General features: G+C 43.7%; 1 protein-coding gene across 1 annotated transcript in view; it reads left to right on the top strand.

The window, feature by feature from the left end:
- Positions 1–11,600, top strand: part of LOC146809001 (phospholipase A2 inhibitor and Ly6/PLAUR domain-containing protein-like) — a 100,063-nt gene extending 88,463 nt beyond the window's left edge. The window contains exon 5 of the mRNA XM_085614813.1: positions 11,470–11,600. Within this exon, the coding sequence (XP_085470939.1) occupies positions 11,470–11,600 (131 nt within the window). The remainder of the gene's footprint in view (positions 1–11,469) is intronic.
- Positions 11,601–14,810: the final 3,210 nt, after the last annotated feature.

A 14,810-nucleotide genomic window follows, 5' to 3' on the forward strand; every position in this document is an offset into this window, starting at 1 on the left:
CTCATGGAGAACGCGACCGGATCAAGAAAACTTGTCGGCGAACGCAGGGATTCAGGTAAGGCGATCGCGCGCGCGCGAGAATGTATTATTTTACAGCGCGAGCAAGAAACAAATTATCGCCAAGCTGCGGAAACCGGAATTTTTGACATTTTCGCGCTCTCCGCGGAACGCAAAAATGTCAAATTATCGCAATTTCCGCGAACGGAACAAAATGTTTGCCCAGGCCTACTCCAGAGTCTGTTGATTGTGTGCACCTGCCTGGGTGTGGCCACTTCCTGGTTGGGTGGGGTTTGGTTGCACAGGATTGGCTGTTTCATCCAGTCATGTGATTTCGTTTTTCCGATTCGGTAAATACCGATTCGGTATTTACCGAATCGGTAAATACCACTTCGAAATTTACCAAATCGGTAAATACCACCTCGGTATTTACCGATTCGGTAAATTCCGATTCTTGAATACCGAATGTTACCGAATCGGTAATTATTACCGAATGATTACCTATATATAACTTACCGATTCATAAATACCGATTCGGTAAAATTCGGTATTTAAGAATCGGTTAAATATATTTACCTACACATGGCCCTTTATGTTTAATTGTGCCACCTTTTTCATCTTTAAACCCATTTTGTTCCCAATGTTGTAACTACTTAATGTACGACTGTACACAGTAAAAAGAATCACACGCGATAAGTGTGGTGAATTCGTGATCAGTATTTACAAGTGCCAGTATCAGTGCTTTTAATTCTGCCAACTGAGCTGTGCAGTCTCCTAGAAATTGCGTCTTTGTGAAACTAGGATGGAACTTGCCATGACGCATGCAACCTTTAACGATAGCACATGCCGGAAAATATTGCTTCTTACTTCCTATAGCTGGTTGCGCAGATCTGTCAGTGTAGATAATATATTCATACTGATCTACATTTCATTTGGTAGAGAATATTCTTATTCATATTGTAGGAATGCTTGAGTTTTTAAACTTGGATCAAATCTGTATTCAACATCTGTTGCAGTAAGAGAATTAGCCAATTGTATCCATCTTGGATGTAACTCTTTCGCATTTGGGATGCTGGCTTTTGTAGCAGCTTCTAAAGCCGGTACCGGAGTTACGACAATAATGAGTTTCCCCTGAGCCAGTGCTCTATCTCTTGCTACGGCAGTCTGAACGGCTGTCACTATTTTTTCTGTTGAAATGAAACGCATTTCTGCATTTGTGTACAGGTGTGATTTGTGTCGGCGATTGGTACAGTTTCCTCTTCATTGAAGGTCAAATAAGTATACCCGCATTGAACTTCAATTATTATTATCACCAAATGGCGTACGTTTACGCTTGTGTGGAAGTGTTTGGATTCGGAAGCAATCATGTCTTCCTGGAGTAAACAAAGAATATTAATATGTTCTTGTGTCCAATCTCTGACTGAAAAGTCAGGTTTTATTAAGTCATAGAAAAGTCTTACCCTTTGTGCATAATCTAAAATGTATGTCCTGCCGAAATTTAGGAATCCTAGTATTGATTGTAAATTTTTTAATGATTTTGGAGGCTGGAGCAGCGCACACTTTTCCTTCACTTGACAGCTCATGTCCCAAAAATAGGACATTGAGGTGAGCTGTTTTCGATTTTTTAAAGTTGAACTTGTAGCCTTCTGTGGGAAATCCCATAATAATGGTGCTTACCCTGGTCAAGTGCCTCTCTAAGTCGTCGTCTATCAGATAAATATCATCCACGTAGGACAACGTTTCTTCATAAAATTTTTGATGTAACTCTATTACTCTTGCTGAAAATACACCCGGGCTGGTTCGGAACTCTGGAGACAAGGAATCTTCCTACTCCGAATGCGTCCCATTATTGAAACCGTATGAGGGTCCAATTGTAATTAATCTATACATGGGATGACCAAACACAAGGAATGAAATATTTTCATATGTCCTTTTAAATTCTGTCTACGCCGTAACAAGCCACACGGGAACATATACTGCCCTAGGAGTATCCAACCATATCTATATTCTACTCATTTTGAAATAGCCCTGATGAAGTTCCTGTACGGAACGAAACGCGTTGGCTGTACTTTGTTCGTGTTTGAATGATCGAAAAAAATCTCAAGAATTAAAAGAAGAGAGAACCTATACTGTTTGGACTATTTGATTTAATGTGTCCGAACACAAGGAGTGCACCTTCCACCTTTGGCTATATGTTTTGACTTATGTTACATCTCTGGATGACAGATGTAGGAAGCAGTTTTGCACCAATCTAATGGACTATATTTACTTACTGTGTATTGGTTGAGCTGGACCTTGGTCGGTCATCTTTGTTGCTTCTTCTTTGTAAATACACCCGGGCTGTTTGTATACCCTTGTGCTAGTCAACAGAATTGTCGCTGGGACCCTAATGCACTGAAAGCGGTCAGATACCTGCTTTCAGGCGCTATATTTTGACAGAAAAATCCATGTGAGATATCAAGTGTGGTTTTGTATTTTTTGCGCACAATTTTATTCATTCATGTGGTACTATGTGCATTTTGGACAGCAAATGTCTTTGTGCATGAGTTTAAATGTCTGTAATCTAAAACTAGACAATATGTATTGTCAGGTTTAGAGACGGGAAACAAAGGATTGTTCATTGGGGAGGTACATTTTTCAATGACCCCCTGGTATTCAAGTTGATCTAAGATCTCCCTGACCTGTTTTTTAGCTTCTTGCTTTATTGGATATTGTCTCTGAGCAGTAGGTGAGACTTTTAATGGAATCACGTGATAGGTTGAATTCTCATCCCACCCAGCATGAGTTTTGTACAATGCTGGAGCTTGAGCTACAGCCCACTCTTGCGCATATGTATGTTTAAGGTGAACGGGAACGTAGTTGGAAAATGCAGGAAAAATTATACTTTCTCCCCTGGTGCACTCAATTACGAATTCGAATGCAGGCAGCCAATCTTGTTCTGCTAACAGGATGTCATAACCAGACGATAAGTTCTTCCAAAAAATACTTTTTACTTTCCTGGGCTTGTCCATACGAAGTGTTATTTCATAAAACGTATGTGGGACGCTCACCCTGGTGTCTGGTGTTTCCACAGTGATGTAATCATTCAACTCTGCTTTCACCAGAAATTCCTTCAGGTTTTGGCGAGCTTTTGTAACTTCTGCCACACTGTCTAGCATCGTCAGAGCCCATTCTCCGTTCAGAAGTTGTGTCCTCAGAATTCTGGACATGTCTGATTTTCAGACCAGCAACTTTCTTTTTCTTAAATTGAGGTTTTCAGTTTTGCTTATCTTCTTTTTTAGTAATAAAGTCTTGAGCGCGCTGCTTGTCTCTGGTCTGTGTGCGCTCCTCTCTATTTTCTGACCGTTCATCTCTTTCGGAGCCTTTCTTCGAGCCCTGAAAGGAATGAGAGGAACGTGTATCAGTATCCTGATATCTGTCAGGTTTCCTAATATTCTCCCTATTCCTATGGTTGTACCACTTTTTGGAGGGCTCCTGCTGAGGAGACCTACCTCGGGATTGAGATCTCTTGTCTTTACAGTTTTCTTTTTTATTATCCCACTTCTTTTTAGAAGAAGTAGGTGTCTGCTTAGAAGTGTCCTTTTCAGGATTGCCCTGTAGTTGAGGTTTTAAAGCTCTTCCTCCCAAACTATCCCTGCCTAATTCTGCATATGCAGTTTCAATTATTTTGGGTAGGGTGGCCTCCCTTAGGCGTTGACAGATTGTCACTGAAGCTGCTTCCCCTTTAAAGTAAGCTAGTATTATGGCTGATACCTGGTCATAGTTATTTAGTAACTTCATCCCTAAGTTTAAGGCAGGTTCTGCTCCGTAGTCATTTTGTATTTGTCTTAATACATCAGGTATTACTGCTAATGAAGAAATACCATGAGTTCTGGTACATATGGCAACAAACACTGTACCCCAAGAGGTGCAATCCTCTAACTGTGGAGTAATCCCCATGGGCAAACAGATTGGTAACATTCTGTGTTTTTCAAATGGTGTGGTGTTTGGAAATACTGCTTCTAACTGGGTTATTTTCTGAGCTACCCAGAAAGGAATTTGTTCACGTTTGGTGGGTACTTTGCCCATTACCGCGTGTAATGTTTGTGGAGTAATTGTAGTACCTGAGCTCTGGTTAGGAGCTGGATTTGGTGTAATTACTATTGGTTGGACCGCTAGTGTCCTCAAGACAAAGTCTGTCATGTTTCTGTAAAGTTTTATCAACTCTTTGTGTTAAACAAGCAGTTCATCACCTGGCATTGTGTCAATGTCTGGATGTGGTGCATAGGTCGCTAATATCGGCCATGTTGCTTCTGGTCTTTCTAAAGGACCAAGCCTTGCTCTTGTTCTTGTGTGGGGTAGGGCGCCATTAAACCAGAAAATATGTCCCTGGTAAGTAAGCAGAATCTCAATGTCCTCAAACGGAGTGTAGGCCGCTGGAACTTCTTCATGTGTGTAATAATGAAAAGTTTGTATTACAGCATCTGCTGCTGGGAATGTAACCCATGAGAAGAATACCTCTGTTTTGAAATCTTCGTGTGCCTCTATCATGAATATTACTACACCTCCTATGGGTGATTACCCAAGTTTGATGAGTTTAACTGTCAGAGTTTGTCTTACTTTGGCTGCAATTTGTATTGCATCTACATCTTCCTCACCAGACTGATTAAGTCCCTGGGCTGGATGTATTAAATCTCCCTCTTGGTCAGCCATTGTGTTTAGAACACAGACTAACTTTCTAAGGAAGTTATGAAATGTTTAAAGCAAAGGTTTTATGCACAATTTTGGGAATATTTCCTTCAAGCTGGAATAATCAACGACCAATACATAAGATATTTCGCCAACTCACCTGTGGCGGAGTTTTTTCCCACTCACTCCAGACGTCTCTGGGTTTTGTAAGTAGAGTCTCTGAGAATAAGCACGACTGGGCTACTCAGATTCTACTGTTAAATAAGCGCCTAACCACGTTGGGTGTCATGTAGTGTAGTTTCTTAATACATGCGCTGTTTACGGATAACATAAACTGTGGGTAGACTGACTCTGTTACACCCCCGCCGAGTATGTTGGCCTATGTTTTTGCATTAGCTAGCTCGCAGTGCCACTAGAATCTCCCTATATCAGAGAGATTAGCTTTTGGCAATCTCAGAACACAACAAACCCTGATTCCTCAGACTCGTGGAAACAATATACTACTTTTCACCCAGTCAATCGTGCTTGCTTATTTTTCTCTCAGAAAGATACACAGAAGAAACAGTCGGGTGTGTTACAATAAGAATTTATTGTACCGTTTTTCTTCTTATGTAAAATATATGTGCTGCTACAACTGTAACACAGTAGCAGAGATATAATATCAGCAGTACAGTGAATAAAAAGGAATAGTACAGCTCTATACATGAATATAAAATGCATTTATAAAATAAAGCACGTACTCCTAAGATGCCTGACTAAATGTACCTGAGTGTACCTAGCATGTGAGTAGGTGCTAAAGAGCTAATAAGCCTAAGCGCCTAATAGTCTAATATCTAAGAGCAAAGAATCCCACTAGGATTCAGTCGAACCCCATTGCCTCAATAGTGAGAATGCGGGACTTCGTCCTGGGCTTGAGTTGGTCACCCTGCTATGGATGGTTAGACCACTGTCAGCTGGAGCGATGGCATGCTGGAGCCGCAGCGTCTCTGGTCAGTGTGTCAGCCTTGACGTCTCCGTTCCCTCCTGCTTACTGATAGCAAGAAGTGCTGTATTTATACAGTCTATGTATGTGTGTTAGCCATTGTTCAGTATGAGGATGACGTTGGGGATTAAACCTTTGTGCATAGATGGGAGAGGTGCAGTATGCCCCCTAGGGAGAGCGTTCTTATAAATTATTCATATGTGCTAAGGATGACGTCTTAGCAATATCGATTGGGCAAAACCCACCCTCGTCATGAAAGTAGGTGAAAGGTTTAGAGCCATATGTAGGTAAAAGTGAAATACCGAATTCGAAATACCGAATTTTACCGAATCGGTATTAAGAATTCGGTATTTCCGATGTCGGTAAAATTCGGAAAAAACAATACCGAATCCTTAATACTGATCGGTATTACCGAATCTGTATTACCGAATTGGTAAATACCGAATCTGTATTTCAAAATAGCAGCAATTGAGGAATCAGCCAATCCTGTACATCCACCCCACCTCCCAACCAGGAAGTGGCCACACCTATGCAGGTGCATTGCATCTGAACCTTCTGGAGAGGCAGGGAGTGCAGAGGGGAACACAGGAGCAACAGTGAGAACTTTCCCTTAAAAATACAGCATAATGGCCAACAAGGAGACCGACAATGAAGCTGCTGAAAGGAAAATTAAGCTAAAATTTAGCGAAAGGGAGCTTCAGATCCTGATTGAGCAGGTGGTTAAACATCACACAAAGCTGTTTGGGAAACAGTCCTTGCAAGTGCCAGAATCAGAGAAGCGGAAAATATGGCTTGGAATCCATGCACAGGTGAATGCGGTAGGTGTGACCCCCCGTGAAATTGAAGAACTTAAAAAAAGGTGGTACGATGTCAGGAGTCAAACAAAGAAGAAGATGGCTGCGATCAAAAAACAAGCCAGCCTGACAGGAGGAGGAAGAAACAGGGCACCTGCACTGACTGCACTGCAGCAGCTGGTGGAGTCCACCATAGAGCCTGACAGCGTCAGCGGAATCGGGGATGCAGACAGCTCAGCCAGAGCTGCCAACAAACAAGGTAAAAAGCATGCACACCACGCTGCGCCCCCCACTCCCTAACCCCATTCCCCAATGAGGCAGTGTGAATCCCACTCCTGTACAGGTTTCACTAAACACTAGCAATGCATGATGGGAGATGTAGTCAGTGTAACACCTATCATGACAGTCATCCCACTGGACACAACGGCATGTAACACACATCAGTGATAAGCAAGCAGAGGACAGAAAGATAGATAATCAGAAATGTAAATTTATTATTGGTACTTAGTCCTGCCAGACTAGTGAGCTAATGTACTATTTGTGTCCACAGGCGAGACATCGCGCAGGTCTGCACATGACAAGGCAGGAAGGGCACCCCGGAGGGTGAGATCGGAGGAGGCCCGTGCAACTGCAGGGCACACCACACCACCACCACCGTCATCACCACCACTGCCAGCAATACCACCACTTCCACCAATACCACCACTGCCAGCATCACCACCACTGCCAGCATCGCCACCACAGCCAGCATCAACAACACTGCCAGCAACAACACCACTGCCAGCATCACCACCACTGCCATCAGCACCACCACTGCCATCAGCAGCAGCAGCGTCACCACCGGCAGTAACAAGACCCAGGAGGCATGCAGTTGCCAGACTCCAAGAGATGGAGTTGTCCTTGGAAGACAGCAGAGGTGGCGAACAGCCAACAGTGCCAATGGATGCAGGATCGCAGTCCCCCACAGTGCGATCACACACAGGTGCCAGACGCCGCAGGGCTAGGGAACCCAGTCCCCATTTGCAGGGTGAGGAGCATGGTATGTTCGCAGGGCTGGAGGCGAGCATGGTAAAGGTTCAGCGTCTGCAAGGGAAAGCAATACTATCAGTACAGCGGCAGGTGAGACAAGTGAATGCAAACATGCAGAACATTGAGAAGGGCATCTGCTCAATGAAGAAGATGCTCTCTGAGGGCATGAAGGAAATGGTAGAGGGCATGAGGGACATGTCCCACTCAGTGATGCTGCTGTGCAGCAAACTTGATGAGGACAGGATGTCACAGCGCAGGGAGAGGCAGAAGATGGAGAATCATACAAAGGCGGTGAACCTCCTCTCCACTGCCACCTCTCTGCTCTGCAGGTGCTCCGTGGCCATGCAGGAAGGGCTGGCACACTGCAGCCGTGATGTTTCAAGGGGGCTTGTTGAAGTTACAAGTGCACTTGAAGTGCTCCTAACTACTCAGGCTGCAAATACTGGTGCAGGTGATATGGGTGACAGTGCGGAGATGACGAGTCGCAGCAGTATAACTCCCGCTGCAACTGAGACCAGGAGGAGCAGTAGGCGTCATGGGGCTGGCACTGGATTGATTCCCAGTGACGACAGTCTGCTCGGGGAACCCAGCAGTGTTGTGCGTGGCTACAGGAGTTAATGCACGCCACACTTTGACTACTTAACTGGGTGACTTAACCCATGACATCCTCGTAGGGTGGTAACAAATAGGACTGGCATGTTGAGCCCTTTGTGTAGTGGCGTAGTGCCAATATATTAAACTACGTCATTCAAATGCAACAACTGGCTGTGTCTCCTTATTTACTCAGAAATAGTTGTGTGTGATCTCAGCCCGTCTTTGTCTCCCATCTGGTGCTGGCGCCACTCCTGCTGCGTTGGGCTCTGGCTGTGCAAAATCATCATCATCATCCTCAGAGTCAGTAAATACAACTTCTGTACCTTTCTTAGTGGCAAGGTTATGCAGCATAGCACAAGTTGCGATGATCCTGCAGCAGCTGATGGGTGTGTACTGACGTGCACCTCCGCTTTTGTGGCGGCAGCGGAACCTGCATTTCAATAGTCCAAACGTGCGCTCCACAACGTTGCGTGTTGATTTGTGCGCCACATTGTATCATCTCTCACTTGGGGTTTAGGTAAGGTGTGAGGCTGAATGACCGCACAGCATACGCGCTATCACCTAGGTGGAGAAGACAGAGCCATTAATGACAGTCACCAACACATTCATCTGCAGTGTACATCAGGGTGTGTCACAGTGATTTACCTAGCAGGTATCATTCTTTAAATTCTCCTGCAGCCAGGCATGTGTAGATCCCACTGTTCTGGAAAATGTATGAGTCGTGGGTGCTCCCAGGAAATTTGGCCACTATGTCGGTGATTAAGTTGGCTGCATCGCAGATTACCTGCACATTATTGGAGTGGGTTGATTTTCTGTTTCGGTAGATGTACTCAGTGGCTGCAGGTGGGCAGATTGGAATGTGTGTCCCATCAATCCACCCTATCACATACGGGAACTGTGCCTTTTGGTAAAAGTCTGTCTTAGTTTTCAGCAGTTCCGGCTGTGTGGCTGGGAAGCTTATGTAGTGATGCATTCTCTGCATCATGGCATCCAGGAATTTGTTAAAGAAACGGGATAGGCAACTCTGTGACACCTCACCTACTGCAGCTATCACCCCCTGGTATCTGCCAGATGCAGGTAGGTTTAGGCTACAGAGCACCTGCACAGATGGTGGTATAGCGTGCGCCCTTGTTGGATGCTCCAAGAGTGGGTGCAGGTCCCTAATCAAGTCCAGGATGGTTTAGGGGTGTAGCCTGTACCTTTCATGGATCTCTGCCTCAGTCAGTTCGAAGAGTGTGATGCGCTGTCTGTAAACCCGCTCCTCCCGTCTCCAGATCCTCACTCCTGCTGCCTGTAGCCGTAGCCGCCTTAAAATCACATAGAGGGCCGCCAGAGTGATCCCAGTGTTGCATTTTGGGACTGTTTAAATATACTGCAGCTGATTACCACCTGCTTGCAGTCAGTGGTAATTACCGACTCTTAAATACCGAATTTTAGGAAATTGGGTATTACCGAATTTCTCAACATCTCTTTTATAGTTTATACTGTTTCTTATTTACCGATTCGGTATTTGGTTGTTAGGTAAATCCAAATTGGTAAATAAGAAATCGGTAATTAGAAATCGGTATTTACCGATTCCTTATTATCGATTCCTTTCCTACATTGTGGATTGCCATATACCGGTCGGTAATGCTGAAATCTACAGATTTTCGGTATTACCGACCGGTATTTGGGCCACCTACATCGGGCCCCTAGTCCTTAAAAGGTTGTTCAGGCCCTGTAAGGCATTCAGTCCTTATTTGGAGTTATGTCCTTATAAGGGTCGTTCATGTGAAATGAAGGGGAGATGATGTAGGGAAAGAGTACGATGTTCTCCAAACCTATATTAGGGTACCGATATGAAATATAACATAACCAGAGTGCTTATTCTTGGGCTGTGCGGGAAAACTAGTATTTCTGTCCATCTTCCTCTCTTTTTCTGGCTGCCTATGAGGAAGTGTTGGTTATTGAAGATCTCATCTTTCTGGGCATATACACCCTCGCCGCAATTACTTGGCTTCTCTTTTCTCAACCTATTCCGCAGCTCGATACCTCCAATCCAGATCTGAACATTATGCTTCCATAAAAGACAAAAATGTATATATAACATAGCCTGGTTCTCTTGTAAAACCCTCCTTTTGAACCAAGATCACAATGTATAAAACTGCAAAAAAATATGTCCCAAGAGCAAGCTAGCGAAAGGCAGAAAATGATTTTGCACCCAAACACAGAAAACCACTAGCAGCCAGATCAGAATTGCCTTAACTGTATGAAATATCTTCTAATTGGTTGAAAGCATGCCCAATCAGAACTGTTGAAAGATCATGTTGTTGAAGAATGAGATTGACAAAGCATTCACCCAATCAGGATAAGGCCTTGCACGTGCAACATTTTCAATGGCTATATGATAGCCAGTAGGAACATCTGTGGCATGGCGGGATGGCAAACATGTAGTCATCTGTAAACTTGTGTGAAATGCTCTTCCTATTATTTTTGATTGCTTGGTAAGCCAAAGTGGGTCTCCACAAGATTTGCATCTTCTTACCGTGAACTAACAAAGATAAAAAGTTGTTGAGCTCCCATATGTACAATGAGGGTAATAGTAAGAACAACGCACAATGGCTCAGTAAATGCTAGCCTGAACAGCCACAGCAGCTATGGTATTACAATACATAAAAGAAACGTTATGCTTTGATAACCATGTACCAAGTTATTACCCCTCTAAGTGCACCTGCTGTCTTTCCACTAAAATATATATCACTGTTATCCTTAAAGGTCAGTGTCCTGGCAGTTGGGCACCTGTACTGACTTATTGCTGTGGAATTTGCACACTTAAAATGTGCTGTTAGTCAAGCACATGATGCCTTAATTCCACTAATATACTTACTGCATACCTAAGGAAATATAAGATAAACTTTGGAATGAGGTTCTTTATTTGTTTCAACTTTTGGTTGATTGTTTTATTGCCCAATTAAGCCTTCAGAAAGCTTATTCGATCAATCCAGACACCAAGCGAAACATGTGTCAGTTTAAAGATTTTAAGAATGTAGAATGCAGTACAATGAACAAATAATATAAAACTGAAGTGACTTATTTCCGCAAAAGTGTTCATTCTTGAAATGTGTTATTTTTGCCCTGAGAAAAATACCCATCTGGGTTTGTGGTTCCCACCAAGTGCAGTAAATGGCACATTATGTTTTCCTATTAAGTTCTTAGTATCATAAGTAAACAGAAATAAGTGAAATGTTTGGTGCCTTCTTTTTTGTAGAAACAAAAGTCTCAGTTCAATCATCAAACATGCAGATCATACTCACACACTATCTCACCCAGTCAAACAATGCATGTTATGCAGACTTCTACAGTTTTACCAACTTACAAAGTACACTAGAGGATGGGAAACTGAGGTGTGTTGTCTTTGTGTTTCAGGTAACCCGGACAAAAGATATACCATTAGAGGATGTGCTACCAAGGATGCCTGTGAAGTTGGACTTCTCAGCGTGCCGTTATCTAAATCATATCGTTATGAGTTAAAGTGTATTCCTTCCAATAAAGTTTAAAATTACCCTAGAAGTCTAAAATCCATCCTTTTCTCAGCCTTGTTAATCATAGGTAGCATCATCAATAATTCACTGTGGCCACCAGAACCATCTGATGCAGAGAGTCAGGTTTTATGAACAGGACCACAATTTGAACTAATCCACATCTCCTTATCACTATCCTGGCTACTAATAATTAGGCCAAAGTGATGCACATTGTAAAGACACCATGCTGTTTATGGACCAGTCCCACTTCCATTGGGCCAGCTTTGTCTGTAGGTTGGGTTCCACTTGTAGTCACTTTGAAGCCTTGAGCATTTATAATATGTTTGTGTATATGTATGCCACTTATAGAGAGGAAACAGAGTGATGTGGATGGTAGATTTTGACAGGACAGAGCGGGCAGACAAAGAGTAGATGGAATTTTGGAGCAAGGATACAGCCCTGAGTGGTGAACGTTGAAGAGCCATAAAGAAGAAAGCCACCAAGAGCATTATAGTGAACATGTATGTGATTAGTCAAAAACCTAAGCATAAGTTATTTTAGTATTGTACAGCATTTGTGATGTACTTGGTCTCAGTGGGAGCCACTGGTTGCATAGGGCAGGTGTGACCAACGACCCAGACTTCAAAAGGGGTTTAAAGTCCTACTGACATTGTATCTGAGACAAATGAGAATTCGAAGGAGGGATACCATGGCTGATCCTTATTAATTTGTCTGATAAACCTTTAAATATGCTGCAGGCTGCATGGCTAGCTAACCGCATCCCTTTCTTCCCAGTATCATCCCAAACTTGAGCAGCTCCTTCCCAGGACTAGCAAGAAAAGGCCCACTCACCTCTGAGAGAGTACTCTGAAAAGTGTAAATGATCAAACTCTGTAGATGATCATCCCCATTTCTACTCCACCTCTGGCCAATATCTCCCCACACCAATTTTCATCACTTTTGTGGGACTTTCCTGTTTGTTCCCATATCCATCCTGCTCTGCCACTTCACGTTTTGTGGGTGGTAACAAGTAAACACAGGGAAAGCGGCCTAGGCAAACAAATCTGTCATTAAATTGACCTTGATACTTTTCATACTTTTGCACCTGGCTATGTGGTGATGGCGGTGTGACACATTTTTGGTTTGTAAATTAAAAGCAGCTTTCTTCAGCCTTCATGTCTGTTGGTAATGATCATCTTTTGTGTGGTATTCCCCCAGATTTTTTCCTTCTTTTGCTATATTCGTTTTTGCTGGCCATTGGACTGTGTACACCTTACTACTTCTAACCAGTCCCAAAGTGCCTGTGATCTCCTCTTTAAAAATGTTAGAATAAGTATACCACTAAGCAGCATATTTAGTTTATTAGTGAAGTCCCTATCCGTTTTGTACAATGACTTTGCCCCAAGAGGGATGAGCCATGCTGTTGTGGGTCTGGTGAAATAAGGTGTGTCCTTGGTCAACTGCCTTCATTATTGAGATGTAGACACACACAGACTCAGCAGACTTTTAGATCTTTGTGATTGATAGGAAAGCAGTCATGTGTTTCTTTCCGGTTGAGAGTTGATACAATTTCAGTCCTGATGCACAGTCAGTTTGATGTATGGAAGTGTTTGCCCTGCTGAGGCGCAGGGGAAGAAGACTTCTGCTTCTAAGTGAATTCCTGCTTCATACTTGGCAGAGCAAGCTTCCAGGGTTTGGCCCTGGAACATCACCAGAATATTTACTGACATAAGTATTGTATCTTAAATGTAATTTACAAAAATATTGCTCCTTTGGGATTGAATAAAGAAAAGCTTCACCCAATGGGGCTATATATGAGTAAATTCTTGTTTTTTTCTTTGAGCCAATACTTTTAAAAATTATATTCTGACAAATAACTGTTTCCATAGCTGACCCACTGAGGAGGTTAGAGCCCACAAACTGTTGGCTATTGAATGGAGAACTTGATCCCTGGAGAAGCCAAGGGGTAGTGGTCCAGCAGGTCTTCCACCTTTCTAAAATTCTGACACAGGTGTGATTAAGTGTTGACTGGAGATGTCAGCAACACTAGGCAATCTGTTACCATTTAGTTGCTTGCTTCTATGGTGTCTAAAAGCTAAGAGGCAGCTTCCAAGAGGAAACCAATGGACATAGGATTGAGAGTGTTGTATATCAAGCTGAATGTGTCATAGAGAGTACGGCATGAGAATCATTGTGCCACTGATCTAGTGTGTACCCAATGAGCTTTGTCAAGGCTCAAATTAGCATGAAATAGTATTTTGGTGAGATAGGACAATGAAATTAAGTTGGTGTATGTTCAACAAATAATGCGTCTGGCTAGATCACTAACCATGGGATTTTCAGTCTAAAAAGACTTAGGGGGCATATTCTCAAGGAGCTATCGCAGAGTTATTGACACTTTATCGCAGCCACAGTCGTGATAATTTTACAGCCCCATTCACAAGCTGGTGCAAACAGCCAATATCACCATATTTCCTTCGATAGCATCCTCAAAAAACATCGCCACAGATGACAACGGCAACTATCGGTAACAAGATGCAGAGTGGGCATACTCGAGCAAAAAGCCGCGACCACACCACACCTGAACATTCTCAACGACCAGCCACATGGGCGATAAGATCACAAAACATGTGATAAGGCCCGTTAGCAGCTGGACTATAACACCTGCTCTGACCTGGTGCAAAGTTGGACGACAACCGGCAATAGAAAAGGGAGCCCAGATCACAGCCACACCTGAAGGCCAACCGACGCCATGGAGCCACTAATCACGCAGCTCGGAGCCCCAACAGGGCCACAACACCCACCGCCATGACACCCAGGACCGCCATCCCCCGACCACCACAGAGGCAGCACGGACAAAGACAAAGGACCCCCAGGAAACACACCAACCCCACAGACCTTACACCAGACAGTGTCAATGCCCACTATAGGCTCAGAAGGACAACCATACTACGCATCCTGACCATCATCGCCCAACAGGCTGACGGCACCAACACAGCGGACAACCAATAACCCACCTGAGACAAAGCTGCTGGCTGTGCTGCACCTGTTGGCCTCTGGTACCTCCCAACCAACAACCGCCAGAGTCGGAGGAGTTTCACAGTCAGCCACATCCAGGTCCCCACACCTGACCTGGATGCCATCATCAGCCTGGTACCCCAGTACCTATACGGCGACCACAATGCGCAGGAGCAGCTGGAGACCAAGCAAGGACTATGCACCATAGCTGGATGTACGCACATGTTG

This window comes from Triturus cristatus, chromosome 7 (genome assembly GCF_964204655.1).
Source record: "Triturus cristatus chromosome 7, aTriCri1.1, whole genome shotgun sequence".
Lineage (NCBI taxonomy): Eukaryota > Metazoa > Chordata > Amphibia > Caudata > Salamandridae > Triturus > Triturus cristatus.